Source organism: Nothoprocta perdicaria, unplaced genomic scaffold (genome assembly GCF_003342845.1).
Source record: "Nothoprocta perdicaria isolate Ctin4 unplaced genomic scaffold, notPer1 scaffold_144, whole genome shotgun sequence".
Lineage (NCBI taxonomy): Eukaryota > Metazoa > Chordata > Aves > Tinamiformes > Tinamidae > Nothoprocta > Nothoprocta perdicaria.
In genome coordinates this window covers 794386-810300 of record NW_020454583.1, presented here as the reverse complement: position 1 = coordinate 810300, position 15915 = coordinate 794386, and the positions used below count along the sequence as shown (strand labels likewise).

Genomic DNA, 15915 nt, shown 5'->3' with positions numbered 1-15915 from the left:
GCGTGCGCGGGCGGTTGCCGGGCGGGGGGGCCGCGCAGTGTCGCGCCGTGTGGCGTGTCGCGGGTGGCCGCGCGCGGCTGTGCAGGCGGCGGGCGCTGCGCGTGCCGCTCCCGCCGGGCATGGTGAGCAAGGGCCCGCTGCTGCGCCTGCTCACYGCCATCAACCGCAGGAGGATGAAGCTGCTCGTGGGGCTCGCCTTCGTCGCCTATGTCGCCTGTGAGTGAGCGAGCGAGCGGGGCCGGCGGCGCCGTCCGCTCCCCGCTCTGTGCGCGAGGCGGCTCCTGGCTCCGCTCCGCGGGCAGCGGAGGGGCTCGGCGGGGAGGGCGGCCCCGCTTCCCTGGCAGCCCCGCTGAAACTTTCTCAAGAGCCGCGGGGGCTCCGCAGCGCCGCCCCCCTCCCCTGGGAGAGGGGAAGTGGCGGTTGGGGCGACCGTTGGGGCCGGCGCGGCGGCCAGACGTGGCCGGGCTGGGAGGCGCGGGCCGCGCGGAGGGGAAGGCGGCGGAGCGAAGGGGCAGGGCGCGATGCGGCCTCTGGCAGCGCCGTGCCGGGCCCGCTGCGCTTGCCCTTGCCGSGGTGCGGTGCGGTGCGAGCCGCCAAGGGGCTCGGGCAGCGCCGGGAGGGAGACCCGGCCCAAGGGCTGTTGACGCAGCCGCTCCTCCGACCTCGCTTGGTCTGCGTGGGTCTTAACGTGGTAGCTGTGTGAGGTAATGACTGAAAGGAAGTGTTTCAGCACCGGTCTGGTGTCTTGTTTTTGTAGAGCTTTCTGATTTCCCGTGGGGAAAACTTTTTAGTTTACTGAGCACGTACTTGGAATCTAAGATCCTGAGGACAGGGCAGGCCTAAAAGGAGTTTGGCCRCGTCTTAAAATAACCATTGACAAGGATGTTTGTGACGGGACTTCTTAGACGTGAATCAAATAGGGAGAGTCTCAGACTTAAAACGTTGTCAGCCTTCACCCCTTTCTTGTCTGTGTCCATTCTTTTGCATTTTTRTGTCATTTATTTTGTGTTGGATTACTCTGTGTATTCAAACAGGTTTTATGGAGGCAGTAAGTGCAAGAGGGGTCATTGAAGGTTTGTCAGCGTAGCTGAAGACACATAACTCCTGTGATGCTCAGGACATTTAAGTGAGCGGGTTTTGGGGGGTACATATGCAGGGTTTATTTAGGGCCTTCCCTTTGCGTTTGGCAGGGAAAAGAAGGTGCTTCTCCAGCATTGATTTTGAAAGAGTGGTGTCTCCTATTCTAGGAACATGACACAGGAATTCCCTTTACAGCCTTATGTTACTGTGTTTGCAAGGCCTCATTTAGATATTGCTGCTGTTGAAATTAAATGTCACCTGTGACTCCTCAGCTATCTTAGATTTGTCCAGGTGACTTCAGCTTCCAAACATGGTAAAGCAGGGATGTGTTTAACATATCTTTTAGTTTTGAAAGGGTTTTATATTTTGCAGAAAAGGAATGTTAGTACTGCAAATGCTGTAACGGGAAGCTGTGAAAATGCAAGAATAGAGTGGCAATTGACATGCCCGTGGAGACTTGGTTATTGATTAGGCTCTGTAGCCAGTAGTTGATGTTTGCTTTCTAATCTTATGGWTAGAGATTAGCTTTAAGGGAGGGAAAAATGGCATAAGAACTGCTGTTGCCAGAGCTRTAAGCACTAGAAGACTTCTCACCATCTGTTTCTGGCACTTCTTTGGGATTCAGAAAAATGGGAGGAAAAGAGGAACTACAGTGCGATATGGTAAACAGTAGCCTAAAAAGAGAGTAGATTGATATCTGATAGAACTATATATACATATAAAAAAATACATAAAATCTTTAATGTCTAGCTGTGTTTTTAGGTCTTTTGACTAGTTGTTTAGTGGCATCATCAGTTACAGTTCTGGTATCTTCAGTATAGTATTACATGCTGGCAGATGGCTCAGCTCTAACTGATTCCAGAAAAACTGTTTTTTGTTAAATTTTCTATGGAAGCAGTTGTGAATCCATCCCCCTATCCTGAAACGGTACTTCTTGTAATATTACTGAATCATCATTGTGCTCTTCAGTCAGATAATGCCAGACTAAAATAGCACAGAATTTGAGAAAACTGAGCTGCTGATGTAGGTGTATGTGCTGGCACTTTTTATTTTCTTTCTTTCTCAAGTACTTTCCAATTGACTAAGTGTTTTCAGGATATACACCTCCCTTCCATGAATTTCCATTCAGTGTTAGTACATGGAGAATCAGATTTGGAGCACAGTATGTTACAAGGAATTAAATACTTAGCAAAGTATTACTATTTTTTTTTTCCTTCTGAGCTAGGAGTTAGTACTTTTTGTTAGTACCATTTTGTGAACTTAGACCTGGGAAAATGTTTAGATCATTTAACCTTTTCATAAAGTGTCTTGTTTCATAAAAGCTTTTGCCTTTGAATGTAGACTTGATATCAATATGCCCAAAGAACTTCACTACAAGACTTAGCAACTAGAGGAAGAGCTTACTAAAGGCAATGAAAAGATGCTCTGTTACCGTATTCTCAAGAATCATTGAGTGACTCTCCAGGTTTCACAGTGCAAAATGATGGCTGACTGGGCTGGTTTCGGAAGCCCTGCACCATCTGTCCATCCCTCTGCCAGATTTCCAGGCACATAGGTGGCTGTGCTGTGCAGTAGGTAAAGGAGCTACTCTCCATTAAAATCAGCTGCCACAAAGGTGCCAGGATCCTTTTTAGGTTGTAAAACCAAGGCACAAAGTGAGCATTCAGAAAGCTGACCTGGCTGAGCGGAGGAGACAGTGCAGGGGGAAATGAACAACTGGGGCTGCAGATGAGCAGTGTTGTCAGCACACAGCTTTCAGGTTCTACAACTTCTGTCAAGAAGGGTCCTTGCTTTCTATTTGTGTTTAAATTATGTTGCATTTGATGCATCATTTTTATAAAATTACTTATATATATATATATGAAAACTTCCCACTTGAAACAAACTGCTTTACACAGTTTGTAAGAATAGAGAATGTAAAAGGAACGCTTCTCTGTAGCAGAGASCCGAAAGCTGCTCTACCTTATGCAGATGTTCCCCTCCAAAACTGAACAGCTTAACAAAGAATGTGTTTGCATTCATTTAATCAGTTAGTCTTCGGCAAAAGAGGTGATTTTTGTTCCCCATCACCCTGGAGATGAATTTGGAGATCATATAGCTGGTGAACTATATGAATTATTCAGTATAGTATTACTCATTGGATGGGGCGTGTAGGGAAGAGAAGCTGCCTTAAGATTGCTTGGCTCAGTGCAGCCTCCGTCTATGAACACTGCACTACTCTGCTGCATTAGGTGTAACGGGAAGCCGTGCCCAAAGGTTGAATTTTCTTTGCCCTTTTAAAGGAAGAGAATCCTGTGCTAGATCTCTTCTGTGATTCGACCCCACACGGGACACTATGGGAGTGCCTGTGCTGTGCCAAGGAGGGGCTGTGGACTTGGAGGTGGCCTGGAAGCAGTCCTCAGTCACAGGTGGTGCTTGCATCATCTAGAAGCCGTTGTGAAACCGCAGCATAAGAACATGAGGTGATTGTAAGCACAAGTGAAGTGGATTTAATTTTGTTGCTGTCATTTGTAGGAAGAGAAATGTATTTAGACTGTAAAGCAGTAACCAATTAAGTTTGCTTTGGAAAACATCTAGTGTCATCACAACCTGCTGCTTTACATKCAGTCTTAGACTTAAAAATGTTTACTTGTTTGTAAGATGCTATGTCAATGTACCTTGAACATTTACAACTCTACAAAAGAAACTTTTCAAGCTTTAGATAGACATATTAAGATGCTTCAGCAAGACTGTAGAATCAGGACCTTATTTAAGTTATTGGAAATAGATCTGTAAAATATAGCCAAGATTTAAAGACCAGGACTTGTCAATTTGCATGATTTGCTTTAATCTTTACGTTGCTTTAAATAATCTATTGATGTCTTTGTATAACAGGGGAGTTGCTTTTAGTATAACAAGAGAGTTGCGTGTTCTTGATGAAAATAAAGAGCTTTATTTCTGGTAAAGTGGAACAGTTATTTTTGTTCATTTGTGGATAAAGTAATTCTCTGTAAGTGTGTCACACTCTTGTTCCTTCTCCAAGATGTATTTAAAAAAAAAAAAAAAAAGTGGGAGGATGCTGTGATGAGATCTAGAATTAAGACGTCATTACATTTACAAAATAAATTACGGCACAGATACTAATACAACTTTAAAACATACTCAAATAAGTRAAGTATATCTGGAGTCTAGTGGCTTGACTTCTAGCATTGTTAGTTTCCCCACTAGTTTCCCTGAATGCAGTATACTCCTCAAAATATCAAAGTGGCAGTAAGATTCTAGATTTGAATCTCATCAGCTGCTTGTATTTTTTATCTCTCTTATTTGTTCACGATGAACATTAAATGCTACTTTTGCATTTTTTGATAACTAGAAACCTTTACTTTCAGTTTTCTTAATGGCTGTAGCTGTGATTTGGCCCTCTTGGCTGTTGCTTCAGGCTATCAGTTTGCAAGTTATTTAGCACCGCTTTGGAGAATAGCAGAGCCATTCTTTCTTCTCCAGCGGCTTTACAATTAGCTAGCAGAATTGGCCAAGGAAGAGGTAGCAATGGTCTGATGTGACATCATGCTTGGCTRCTTTTTGTGTCAGCATGCCAGGGATTCTCCACCAAAAAAAAAAAAGCAAACCAAAAACATTTGCTTGTTGGCTTCATGTCCTGAAGCACTGCCTTTCATGTGTGGGTTTATGTAAATCAGATTACAGCCTTAGTTCCCTTCCTTGTCAGCCTTCCAACTGGCCAGGGCCTGCAGCTCATGGACAATTGTTAGATCTCCAGTAGTCCTCCTGAATTTGTCAGAAATAAATGGGCTTTAACTGTGGCTTGCTAGTTGCTAATCACATTTTTCTTTTTTTCTTTCTGGACAAATTCACCCTCACAGTTTATCTAACAGTGTATCCCTGATTAGCGTTTGTCTATATGATGGCAAATGCAGAAAGAGGTGCTGTCTCTTTTTTTTCACTCCAAAACAAATGCTGTTAGAGCTTTCATCTGCTTTCCACCCATGTCTTACAGGAAGGCAAAATGTTTACCCTTTCATTTTTTTACTGTTTGTTTTCTTGTCTGAAGGCTGATTGACCAAAGTAGAGTTTTTTTTGAACTGGTGGTTTTTAAGTTCTSCTTGGACCCCAGGTCACAAAGAGGTGGGTACTACTGTGTGAACGTACCTGAGGGGATCTGTGAAAGGTAGCTAGGAAAAGTGAGTTTATTTTCATTTCAGACTTGAATGTGTACTGTGAGGGTTTGTAYTGTGACCGAGAAAACCTTAGCAGTCAACAAATTGTTAAAAATGTTGAAAATGCACTGAGTCATGACTCCTCATTTGACTGGCACTCCTTATTTGAGTCATGCCACCTCAGTGGACTGCTCAGGTTTTGAGGTTTGGCACTTGTGCTGGTGCATCATTGGCATCCTGAGCATGTCCTGTGCACCTCTGAGTTTCTAGAAKAATATCCCCAACTCTTCTGCGGTGTCAAGAAAATAAAATTGAGAACTAAAATAAACAGATAATGCTTAAAAATTYGAAATGCCTTTTAAAAATGGAAACACCTTTGAAAAAACTGGAAATGCATTTGAGAAATGAGGGATGCTGCATAGACTGGGGATGGCATGGCTTGTGTAGACCTGAGTATATGTTTCAGTTGCTGGAGATGAGTATTACTGCTTCCTTTTTCCTTCACTCAAAATTGGAAAGTTTGTGCCCAGCAGCCCATACAGATCTGTTTACTTAGGAGGTGCAAGAAGACTGGGTGACTGATGTTGATTGATACCTGAGGTTGGGYCATGAGCTCAAAATGCTCCACTAATGTAAATCCTTTTGCTTCCTTTAGTCTACATTGTAGAGTTTTACAGCAACCAATAGATGTTTCTTTGAGATATATATGTATGTCTATATATATACACACTTTAAAATTAGTGATCTGTCTTACATAACATTATTGATGTTTAARTAAATATTTAAAACGACCATCCATTTTAAACACAGTGTGCCATAATTGCATTTATTTAATGCGTTTCCAGTTTTATAGAACGATTATCCTTAAATCTGACCTGCTTTTATCAGGGAATTCAATTGTCARTTCAATGTTCTGTTCTGGTGCGTTTCATAAAGATACTGCCATGGAATACAGAAGGAATGCAGAATTCCTAAATTTCGCCCAGGAAGGGGCCATTCCGTAACACAAAGTTACAGTTAATAATTTTTGATTGCTGCATCCAATATTATTGCAGTATACTTTCATGAATATAATACTTTTCTAAAGCAAATTTWAAAAAAAATACTGGGATTACAGTTCGGATACTGTTAAGGTTTTATTGTTCTTGATTGCAGACTATAAAATACAGTTTGAAATGCACTAAATAATCATGTTATTATGTATCTAATTGAGATATGCAGAAGAATTAAATGCTTGTTTTCGTGCATCTGAAATGCAAATCAACTTTTTATGAGATCCCCTTGCATACTTTTCCATTTGGCCAAGTTTTTCTCAGAAGTGGAAAAGCTTACTTTTATCTAGAGAGTGATGCTGCTGAGTGGCTGTGATAGTGTGATTTAAGAAGAAAGAATCTTTYTGAATGTCTCTACATCCCTCTGAAATGAGAAACTTGTCTGTAATGATTCATTTGGAGTATTCAGATGTTAAGGTTCTGCTCYAGACTTTCATTTGTTTCTGTTCACTGTTTCCATTGATAGCAAAATCCCTTTCTAGCCAGTATTGCTTTGTGCCCTCCTGTTTGGAGGCCTGCAAGATGTAAGGAAGGTAATACAGGGGAAAAATGCCTATTTTCAGATAAATTATTTGAGCAAAACTTTGTAAAGAAGTTTCAAAGCTAAATGTTTTCAAAAGATACACAACATAGCCATTGGGAAAAAAACTAGGTTTAAGAGAGATTATATCTGCTGTTGCACACAGTACAGTTGGATCTCCACAGGCATCACAGTCTTGCCTTTTAAAATGTCTGTTTTAGAATTTATGTGGTAGTGAAATCAATATCTTCAGTGAAGATGTGAGATTGTTYGTTACGATATGTGCCTTGTGATAGACCATGACTTGGTTTTAATGTTATTTGAGCAAACTTGGAGAAAGAGAGATCATGCTGGGATAAAAAATTCCTTTGAAATTTTGTCATCTCTTCCCCCCCACACCTCTGTGGGTCGGATGCCAATAGCATTATTTTTCTGGTTCCCCAGGCTGTTGTGCCTACATGTAAGGTTCTCTGGTAGTAATCTCTGTTTTATGAACATCTTTGCAGTAAGTAATACGGCAGATGACAGACTCAAAGGAAACCGAGACATAAAGACAAACATCACGATCTAAAAGAATAACTTCTTGCTATAAAGTGCAGCTGGTCAGAACCAGACCTCTATGATGGATAAAGAAATGTCCATCCAACAGTGGATATGTTTTAACAAATTGGATGAGTTCTTTTGTTTGTATACTTGTTTTTTCTCCATTCTTATGTGTGTGACAGTATATTTTGTTGTTTTAATTCAGGCCAGCCCCTGCCTTAATAGAGTATCCAAAGAACAACTAGCATTTGAAAGCTCCCTGGCACTGTGGGAATGTAATCTGATTGTTATAGTCTGCTGTGTCCATCTTAATTTCAGAAGCAATTTTCTCTTGGAAAATAAAACAAATGCTTAACTTCTCAGCAATACAAGTTCGTTCAATAGAAAGAAAACCAATCTTTACTGAATATGACTGTTCTGTTTTGAGTGTAATTTCAAGAAGTCTTGGAGAAAATCTTGGGAAAATATTTCTCAGGAGTGGGAGAAAGGAAGGATGATTGGGGTTTTCTGAAAACCAGGAGGCAGTGGTGTTTAATTGCAGAAATTTAAATTTCTCTGATAACAAAACTGTGATTAAGGCTTTAAGAAGGAAATATCCTCTTTCCTGAAAGTATAGTTAGCACTTTCTCCAAGTCATGGCATTCTTCTTTGGAAACTGTCACTTTAAGTGTTATTACCTGTGGCAGTGATTAATGCCTCTGCTGTGTTTTTAATCTTCACAATACTTGTAATTAATTCTTGCAAAATTTCTACCCCAAAACAAAAAAGATATTGTCACTATTTTTTATGGAAGAGAAGCAGAAAGAAAAGAGGGGAAATCTTTGATCGCACAGAAAAATGTAGCCTACTTTGGTTCTCTTACAGGTCATTAAATTCGGCTTTCATGTATTTCAGAACAATTCAGGTGTTCTGATCCCTTTCCTTATGGCAGCGTAATGCATTATTACCTTTTTTAGTGAGTGGATGAAGCCTACAAATAGTCCTTTCCAAGAGTAACCAGAACTTCAGTTTTCATTCTGTTGTAGATGAGTGTTTAGTTACAAAATCAGACCGCCCTTTGACTGCTGCCATTAGTCATTAATTCTCTTCACATTCACAAAGTTTCAGTAGATGACAGGGCCACAGCTCAAATGGGTAGRAAGTTCTCCCGTGTAGTTCTCCCCGTAGTGTGTATTGGGCATCCTTATGGCATGAGAATTGGGTATAGGACTTCTGTCTTTGAATACCTTTTGGCTTAGAAGTATTGTAGGAGGGTTTTCTTTGTTTAAAGACTGGCTTTTAAATTTTGTGGGGTGTTTGGTGATGCTAGTGTTAGCTCGAAATAGGTCTGTTAGGAGTGTGAGGCTTTGGAAAGCTGTGTTTGTGTGTAGGACCTGATCCACGACATTGCTGATGTGGAGTGTTTTTGACCATTCACATTCCTGTAGCTTTTGGTAGCTTCTAAGGGTTTTTTGGCACCTCTGAAGATTTTTGATTTGGATTTAGACTTGTAATTCTGCATCATTTYGCTTGTGGATTTGGGCTCAAGTGTTCTAATAGGATGGTATTTCCTTAGTTCAAACTTTCTCTGCTCTAGCCTTTATTTAACAACTGTGATGTGCACTGTAGTACAAAACTGTACCTCTAACCCCTTCAGCCTTCATCCCTTCAACTGGAAAGTCTTTTACTTATCTGTAACCAGCTATGGAACTGTGATACCAAGCGTAGCACAGTGTTTTTGGAAGCAAACATTTTGAGTTCCCCATCCTTGCTGTGGACACTGACCACACAAATAATATCTTTTTCTTTAGGAAGCTGTTTGTGTGCAGTGCAGTTCACAGTGGGCCCGACCGGTGCACCTGGACACTCTTTTTTTTAGTCAATTCCTGCCTTACCAACTAAACCCAAATGTTTCCTCCTGCTACATAAACAATATGGTAGCTTTTTGTGCAGGTTTCTGTTATGCAGAAAAACAAGCTATTACCAGTATATCTGAATAATGTATATCTCAATGTATGTCTTGATAATTCTGTACCCAGAGTTCTAAGTTAAATGATCGTAATTAATCAAAAGAGGATTTTTTTGGTTAAACTTATAATCAATGTAAAAATTAYCAAATTGTAGCTAGACCGTAGATAGCTTTAATCTAATGCTCAACACTTTCCCTCCTCCCCACTGAGAATTTAGTGTTTCTAATAAATGTAAAATTTGGTGTCTTGTGTTAATTAAAGTTTTATTGATCAGTTATTCCTAATACAAGCTTTCCCTTTGTCCCAAAGGCAACAGAGGGTTTCTGATACCATCATTGATCTAGCATCCTCCCACGTTTTGTTGGATAGCCTGTCACAAATCTGAGTTGCTCTCTGAATTACTCAGCAGTGTTCGTCATTAACAAGTTCAGTTACTTTTCCATTCCCAAATGTCTAGGTCAGATGCAGCGTTACAGCAATCTCACCTGTGTGCTCCACACTGCTCTAGTTCTGGTTATTCTGTTATCCAGAAGGTGCTTGTGGTTGTTGCTGTGTTTATCGCTTTGTGGTTTCACTGATGCCTCATCATATACTTAAATAATAATCCTAAAAATACATATGCAAAGCCTGAATCTAGATGAAGTGAAATATTAATTTGTTGAACTACTGAAATAGCTGCTGCTTGGGGGCTGAAAAACAACTTATGAAACTGGGGTCACTTCAGAAGCTTTATTTCATATATTTATTAATACAATAACTGCATACAAATACCTGTATATAGGCCACCCCTTTTGCTTAAGACCTAGTGGAATTTGTGTGCTTAGGCTGAGCCTTGTCTCTAAAAGAGCAGTTATGGAATGATTTTCTGGAGATATTCTGAGTGCATTTTCTGTGTTGTTTATTGCTGAAGAGTCCCTTACATAACTGTTCTGTGTTAACCCTACTTACCTCGAAGATCAGAAATTGTCAGCTCTCCAGTGTAGCCTGCATTAGACTTGGAGCCTTCTCATCTTTTCACTTTAGTCTACATTCTGTCTCCTAGTTAAAAGGAAAAGCAGTGTTCTGATAGTGTAATCTTTTAAAAACTGAATAGCTTAAGAATATTTTTTAAATAGAGAATAGATTAAGCAGATAAATCTTTTCGGAAAACAGCTGACACTTGTTTGCTGCACTGTGGTTTATCTTCCTGAAGACTATTTTCTGTATAAAGCTGAGTTGTGTTTGCTTAGTGAGGTATTTGGAATTAAAATCTCTTTTAAGTTTGCGCTACAATATGAAGTAAGAGAGCTTTAAACTTTCAATGCAGGATTGTTGTGTCACCTCTTTGCACTGGTTCAGCTATTTCAACTAGTAACTAGTTGACTAGAAAATAGTCTTTTTTAGTCATTTAGTCTAAAACTAGTTGTTTTATCCTTGTCCCTCTGCAGTCTTGAGGTCTTGTGATTCAGGTCTACACAGTTTTTCCTTTTTTTTTTTCCTCTTTTTTTTTTTTTTTTTTTTTTCTGATATCCCCAATAAACAAGTTAAGAACTCAGGTTTGGTTAATCTGCATGCTGTGACAAATTATGCTTGAGATGATTCTTGTATGTTTTGTATTATGCAAGATTGTGTGGGAATAATGATCAGGTAAATGCATCCGCAGACTTGCTCGCTCAGATAATTCCAGGTGTAACCTGGAATGTTTTAATCTATTTTAACTGAATGATTTTATTTTCCCCCTTCTTGGTAGTGTCATGTAATTTTATGGGAGATCCTAACATATTTATGAACTGTTCTGATTACTTGGTTTATGTATATATATTATATATATAAACCACATAAGCATATATAAAAATACATGTAACTTAGATAATCGTCAAAGATCAAATTTAATGCTGCTTTAAATTACTTCTGATGAAAATAAAAGAAATGACTTTATGTACACTTTGTATATGACCTTACATTTGCTCTCTCTCTCTTCTTCTTTTACAGCTGTATGGGGAAACTTTGTCAATATGAGGTATTGTATATTATTTTTGGTATTTAATATATTTAACTGAAATAAAGTTAACTATGATCTTTCTCATCATCATGTACTCCATAGGGAGAAAGCAACAGCAGCTCATACTGTTATTGGGATGCTCACAAGGCAGCTGAGAGCATTTTTTGGATGAAAGGTGTTCAGTCTTGGAAGTCTTAGGTGTCTGTGCTGCACCTCTGGCCCAGGAACTCGCACGTTTTAGCACCTCCTGAACAGGGAGATGTTTCCAGGTGCCGTGTTTAGCCTAGCTGGACCCATGGGCCTGGAGGCTGCCTTCCTGCAGCACAGACCTGACCATCTCTCAGTGACAATAAAGGCTTAAACAGCCATGAGCAGCGCGCGGGTCCCCCGCTGCTCCCTTGATTACACCTCTGAGCCTAGAAACAGTGCTGTGCTTATAAGGGCTTTTTTTCTCCACGTTTAACTGGGAAAGAATCCAGTGGTTTAACTGCTGAAAAGCAGGAAATCTGGCAGTGTGCTCCCCAGAATTTTGGCCCTTAGAAATAGGGAGGCCTAACATACCCAAGCAAACCTTGTAAAGGTTTTCAGTGTATTGGTGCTTGTATAACTGTTGTCCTCTGGGAAGGGTTGTGGGGAAGAAGTGATTAATATAGGAGATGAGGAAAGTATGGAGGCAGTCTGTTCCCTACACCAAAATCTTTGCGCACAGAACACGAATGGCTCCTCCCTCTTCTTTTGCTAGAAAAGAGTTTATTCTACTGCCATGCTTAGTGGCACAGAGTAGAGGAAGGCTGAGGCAAAGCGAAAAAATTGATGAATTTTCTGGGCACTCTCCTTCACCCAGGTCAGCTTATTCCTGGATATGGAATCTCTTCCTGCCTTATCTATCCTGTTAACTCATCTCGGAGTTTCCCACACTTGCTGAGAAGAGTGATCAGCAGTTAACAAAGCAGCTGCTGAACCACTGCGGTTTGCAGACAGAGACATCATTTGGGTTGCCATGTTTAGGGACCAAGAAACTGTGGCAGCTGTTGCATGAGCAGCTGAGCGTTTTCAGAGGAAAGGCAAGAACCTCAGAGGAGCTTGAGGAGGGCAGGTGGTGATGGGCTCCAATATGTTGGAGCTCTCCTTGCTCAGAGATTTTGCCATTAGTTGCTTCCTTATTTGAGAAGCATTTTAGGGGGATTTGAGGAAAATCTTTTGTTCGCCTCTGCTAGGAACAGAAGCTTTTTTGAAAACTAAACTGTCAGGTGCCAGTCCTTAAATTCTAGGATTTATGAATAAATAATACTAGGAACCATTGCTGAGAAGACCTTTTAATAATCTGAAGAGTTTTCTAAATGCTCCTTAACTGTAGGAAAGGCTGTGTATTACACAGATGATTACTGAAAGCTTCTTCTGAAGCTTTCAGTTTTGGGGAAAATGTGAAGAATTTCCAAGAATTCTGTAATATGATCTCATAATCAATTTCATACTGTGCTAACTGGAGTTTTTTTATTTGTTGCTATTACAATAAATTACAGTTTGTTATGAAAGGGTGCACTGACTGTGGCTCAGTCTAGGAGTTTCCTGCTCTCCTTACTGATGAGACAAAACAAATCTGTTCAATGCGATTTTTGCCTCAGTAATGCAGGGCTAACTTTAGTAAGAGTTTCACAGAAGGATATGAAGGGAATCATTGCTGTAGCTGCTAGCAGCGTGGCATATATATTTATACATACACCTACTTAACAAAGAGCCTTCTGTTTCCTGTGTAATGACTTCTGGTCCCAAGTAAAGGAGCTCTGTTTTATTTGAAAGAACTCTGTTTTTTATGCTGGATCRGCATGAATCCTCTAGTATGCAAAAGCATACTACTGTGAGGCTTGATTAAAGAATTCACCTTTCTCAGGCAGGGTGAATTGGGGAAGAAAAATAATTTTGGGAAAATCATACAGACTAGATGCAAGAGATAAAATTTAAAAATACAWATTCGACATTTTTAGAAATTTACACAGAGGATGGCAACTTGTAATTGCTTAAGATACATTACACAATTGCATGCTAAATAAGACCAACCAGATTTGTTCAAGGCTGTTTTCATAGGTCACCTTGACATCTTTCATCATTCAGAGTATAGGCTTGGCTTCACTTCATGAAAGTAGTATTCACATGAGAAGTCACTGTTGCTTCAGTATGTTTTCTTCCTTGTTTTCATAAAAGCTCAATCGGGTTTGTCCTTCTCCTTTAGATTGAAATTACAGTTGTGATAATAAGGGAAGATGTTTTATTAGCATATTTGTAGCATGCAGTAGAAACAGACCCTCGAGAAGGCTCCTTAGAGACTTTCATAGTAAAGTTACACTGAAAAATGTTTCTGCTAATGCTGCCCTTCGTATTAATTGGACAATTTTCTGCACTAGAGGGAGTTTTCTCTATAAAATGAACACCATTTTGGGTGTTGCTGCTATTTCCTATGGGCCAGGTTCCTAGTCCACTGAACTCTGTGGCAAGACTATAATTTAGTTGAGTTTAGTGGACATTGGTCATCTGCTTTGATTTGTTCTGTGTCTATGAAATAAGACTAACTTCTGTTAAAAATGTATTGCGTGTGCATTGTAGTGAATATTGTTTAGTTATGGACTAATTTTTATCTTTTCTCTCCAACAGGTCTCTTCAAGAAAATGGAGATCAAAAGGTGGAAAGTAAGATAGAGGAGGTGAGTTTGACAGCTGTTGCAGTCTGTTCTGTTTTGAAGTCTCCGTTTCACTCATTGCACAATGGAATAGATTATATTACCCTTTTTGTTACTGTTCATTTTGCTAAAACCTTTCAAAGCATTAGACCATGTCAATATTGCCTTTCATTATAGCAGTGTTTCTGATGTTGATTAGTGACTCTTCTGCTTCTATATCTTTTCCTCTAAACCTTTCCTTGAAGCTGTAACCCTAGAGATACTCACTTGCTGCAGAGATTTCATGGTAGTCGTAGTCCTCCTAAGAGTTTACCTTTGTTACTGAACACAGGATTTAATGTACAACTTCTTTCCTCTGTCATCCTTCCAAAATGTTGATTATGCCTCAGCTTCAGTACTAATGTAAAACTCCCCAAAAGTATTTTCCTTTGTTCTTAACTCTTGAACTGATATGTATTAGCCGTTTTTGTAACTTGGGGCTGGTTTTCCCCACTAATGCTTTAAGCACAAGTGCTTGCAACTTCTAAAGTAGACACGAGTATTAGTGCAGTGGTGGTTCTGAATTTCTGTACCAGTGCTTCTGAGTTTCCATTTYAGCCTTCTGGATCTTGTTTAAAGCTTTGTAGTGTCTTGAACTATCGGAACCAGCAGGACATTTTGTGCTCCACAGAGCTGTGTCTTTATTGAACATAAAAATGCTGTATTTCATTGTAGTATAGATATGCAGCTTAGTTCAGCTTATGAAGTTCTGAATWGTCTAGCTCCAGCCAGCAGCGTTTGTATGAAATGGATGAACGGTAGCTGGCCGTGTGTTGCTATTTAGTAACATCTTAAGGGATACCYGCTAACAACTTTAAACTTCTGTGTGGCCCTATATGTTAAATTTTGTGGCAGGCTTTAGTGCTTTTAACAAGCATTTAGGAACTTGTTTCTGCTGTTAAAATTTGGGGTGATAACTTGAAATTGATGCTAACTTCACTGGTTTGCACTTTCAAAGCTATGAAAAGGCAAATGAACCTTAGATGAACTCTATTGTCCAGAAAATCTTAATGAAATCTTTAGAAATTAAAAGCTAAAATGTGTTTTACAACAGAATACGTGTGTATGCCTTAGCCTTTTAAAGATAATGTCTTTAACTTTTCATGTCATATTCTGAGATAATTGTAGCTGTTGCCTCTTTCTTTGTGTCTGCTGAAGGATGTGTATGTGCTGCCCTTCTAAGTAGTTGGGGTTTTACTGGCTGTCCTGTTCTGCTGTAGCTCAATATTAGAAGCTGTCTTGAATCACCTTGGACAAGTCACTCATGACTGCCTTTTGCTAAATAGGAATCTGAATCTTGGGTATCCTCACCCACATTTTGAGCCACCTCATTAGCCTTGGAGGCACTTGGGTGATTAGCTAAGGGAATTCACACTGTAGCTGATTTCTTTTTGGTAAAATAGCTGATCTGCTTTCTGGTTAAAAAAAAAAAATGGTTTAAGAGTGTTGAAAATGTAGCTTTTTTAGAATGTCTTCAGTGAAGCTCTTTATATAACTATTTGCATTATTCTTGCGTTAAAGTAACTTCTTTTATGAATATTTTGTAAGGTAAATCTTGCTCTTCAAAGATAAGTATTGTTCCTTTATTTTAGGCTGTTGCACCTCTAAGGGAGAAAATCAAAGATCTCGAGAAAAGGTAAGTCTCTTTTACTAAGTTTGTGAATTATTCAAAAAGCAATTTCCAGTTTTTAGCAGACAATCCTGTAGCTTTGGTTTTAAGATGTGTGYATGTTTTGTGTACACCCTCGATACCTTTGGGAACTGGGGCCTTGAATGCCAGGAGATATTAATGCATGTCTGAATACTGCTCAGGCTGAAAAGTCCCATTGAAGTAATTGGGAATGCTTGTTTTTTGTGATGCTCAGATGCTGTGAGTTAATTAGTTTGTCCTGTTATGCACAGGTTACCATGGTTTGGTAAGTC

General features: G+C 39.8%; 1 protein-coding gene across 2 annotated transcripts in view; it reads left to right on the top strand.

Moving 5' to 3' along the window:
* Positions 1-105: 105 nt before the first annotated feature.
* Positions 106-15915, top strand: part of UXS1 (UDP-glucuronate decarboxylase 1) — a 52846-nt gene continuing 37036 nt past the window's right edge. For both annotated transcript variants that reach the window (XM_026034465.1, XM_026034464.1), the window contains exons 1-4: positions 106-216; positions 11270-11297; positions 13929-13977; positions 15585-15628. In XM_026034465.1, coding sequence (XP_025890250.1) covers positions 120-216; positions 11270-11297; positions 13929-13977; positions 15585-15628 — 218 coding nt within the window. In that variant the 5' untranslated portion in view covers positions 106-119. The remainder of the gene's footprint in view (positions 217-11269; positions 11298-13928; positions 13978-15584; positions 15629-15915) is intronic.